The sequence below is a fragment of the Triticum dicoccoides genome, chromosome 2B, assembly GCF_002162155.2.
Source record: "Triticum dicoccoides isolate Atlit2015 ecotype Zavitan chromosome 2B, WEW_v2.0, whole genome shotgun sequence".
Taxonomy (NCBI): domain Eukaryota; kingdom Viridiplantae; phylum Streptophyta; class Magnoliopsida; order Poales; family Poaceae; genus Triticum; species Triticum dicoccoides.
Window position 1 is genome coordinate 149,129,319 of NC_041383.1, and position 2,186 is coordinate 149,131,504.

Consider the following 2,186-nt stretch of genomic DNA (forward strand, 5'->3'; position numbering starts at 1 on the left):
AAACCCGATCTATCCAGCCGCCCTCTCAGACGCTCGGTTGTCACTGCCTCACCGCTCACATGGTCCAGGGACTTCGGACTGCATCACCCCAGTGGGGCATCATGGCATATTGGCATGGTCCCGGCCTGCCGCACGGTGCCGACCTGACGCAACAAACGAGTCCCGAGGCCACCGTGGCAAGCCTCGTCGTAGACACATCCACCTGAGCGGCACTCGTGCCGAGCAGCCCGTGCGCGCACGCAAAACCATACGGAGCTACGTGCTGCCGCCTCAACACGACGCGTATGGCTGGCGCCATGCATGACCCGAAGCTCGGGTTAAAACGCCGCGCGCACACCCTCCGCCTCCATCGCTCGCTCGCTTCTAGCACAGCGTCCAGAAACTCGCGGGACAGGATGGGAGAGGAGTGCAAGGGCGCGGGGGCGGATGTGAACGCCGGCGTCGACCCGGCGGAAATCGAGAAGCTGTACGAGGACGTGCCGCCGATGCCGCTGATGGCGCTGAACCACATCTCCCGCCTCTGCAAGTCCGTCGACGCCTCCGTCCAGTTCTACGTCAAGGCGCTCGGCTTCGTCCTCATCCACCGCCCTCCCGCGCTCGACTTCTCCGGCGCCTGGTACGTGCACCTTGACGTGATAACTGTTGAGAAAATACGTACTCGTTCCAAAATAGATGACTCAAATTTGTACTAATTTTAATATAAAGTTGGGTCATCTATTTTGAAACGGAGGGAGTACCTGACAGAAAATGGCTTCTTGCATGGCATGGCGCCGTGATCTTTGAAACTTTGTGCGTCACGTGAACGTTCGTGTTTGATCAGGCTGTTCAACTACGGCATCGGGATCCATCTCGTCCAGAGAGACGACGCGCGACGGGCCGCCGACGTCAATCCCGGCAAGCTCGACCCCATGGACAACCACATCTCGTTCCAGGTAATTTTTCTATATATCAGCCAAGGTTCAGCGAGTGGGTCACGTCAGTAGCGTACCATGCCATGAATCAGTAAGCTTTGGATCGTGTGCAGTGCGAGGACATGGGCGCGATGGAGAAGAGGCTGAAGGAGATGGGGATCAGGTACATGAAGAGGACCATCAACGAGGAGGAGGGTTCGCCGATCGACCAGCTCTTCTTCAAGGACCCCGACGGCTTCATGATCGAGATCTGCAACTGCGAGAACCTCGAGCTCGTCCCCGCCGGCGCGCTCGGCCGCCTCAGGCTCCCCCGCGACCGCCACAACCCGCCTCTCCGGATGGACGGCGCCGACGAGTAGCACCAAGCCAGACGTAGCAAGGGGCCTGCGCGCGCGTGCGTAGCTAAGTAAGTTAGCTAGTGGTGTAACGAACTGCTGTTACGTTTTAATTCTGGGCAGTACTCCCAGGTTCCTCTTTACTAGTATGTTGCGTCGTGTGTGTTTCCCAATCAGCTGGTAGCTGCACCCTGATTTTTTGCTGGCCAGTGCTCGGTCCCGCTTCGCCTACTGTATTATGCTAAGAGAGCTTTTATAGTGCTCCGGCTAAAATATCCGCACACTTAATTTTTGGACCATGATAAGTAATAAGTGCCACAAGTTTGGCACGACCACATGGCAACTTTGAATGTTTTTTATCATCAAGTTTAGTGACATAAAAGTTTCATGTCACACATGTGGCACTTTTTTTTAGCATCACTACAGACACAAGCACTCATATACACGCGCATACACTCAGCACACCCTACCCCTATGAGCACCTCCGAGAGACTGAGCCGGCATATCATCAGCTCGTCGTCAACGGGAACGTCTCCTCCCACTGAAAGCGCATCGCCGGAAATCCTGAAATAAATCCAGAAATAATGCGAGCACCAGGATTTAAACCCTGATGGGTTGGGGATACCACTGTCCACCTAACCATCTCAACCCTGATGGGTTGGGGATACCACTGTCCACCTAACCATCTCAACCACAGGTTGGGTTCGCGGTGGCACTTATTATTTGGTAATTTTTTCATATAGGTTGGAATCTAACTTTAGGATCACGAGGAAATTGCTTGCTCCCTCTTTTGACACAACTTTGCATTTTTTTTAGCGAACACATCTTTGCATTTACAATGATTAAAATGACCATTTTGTGTACATGGCATACCTTTTTTATGTTTGAAAATGCTGCAATCACCCTAATGCATGCAAACGCTATCTCTGTAAGTACCTTT

General features: G+C 53.3%; 1 protein-coding gene across 1 annotated transcript; it reads left to right on the forward strand.

Moving 5' to 3' along the window:
• The first annotated feature begins 296 nt into the window (after nt 1-296).
• Nucleotides 297-1,270, forward strand: LOC119360688. Its single transcript, XM_037626218.1, has 3 exons — nt 297-616; nt 821-932; nt 1,025-1,270. Exons 1-3 carry the CDS (start codon nt 297-299, stop codon nt 1,268-1,270), a joined length of 678 nt encoding a protein of 225 aa, XP_037482115.1.
• Nucleotides 1,271-2,186: the final 916 nt, after the last annotated feature.

Coding starts and splice junctions, on each gene's coding strand:
- LOC119360688 (XM_037626218.1), top strand. CDS start 297: ATGCATGACCCGAAGCTCGGGTTAAAACGCCGCGCGCACACCCTCCGC. Junction 617..820: donor CTCGACTTCTCCGGCGCCTG/GTACGTGCACCT, acceptor GTGTTTGATCAG/GCTGTTCAACTACGGCATCG. Junction 933..1,024: donor ACAACCACATCTCGTTCCAG/GTAATTTTTCTA, acceptor GATCGTGTGCAG/TGCGAGGACATGGGCGCGAT.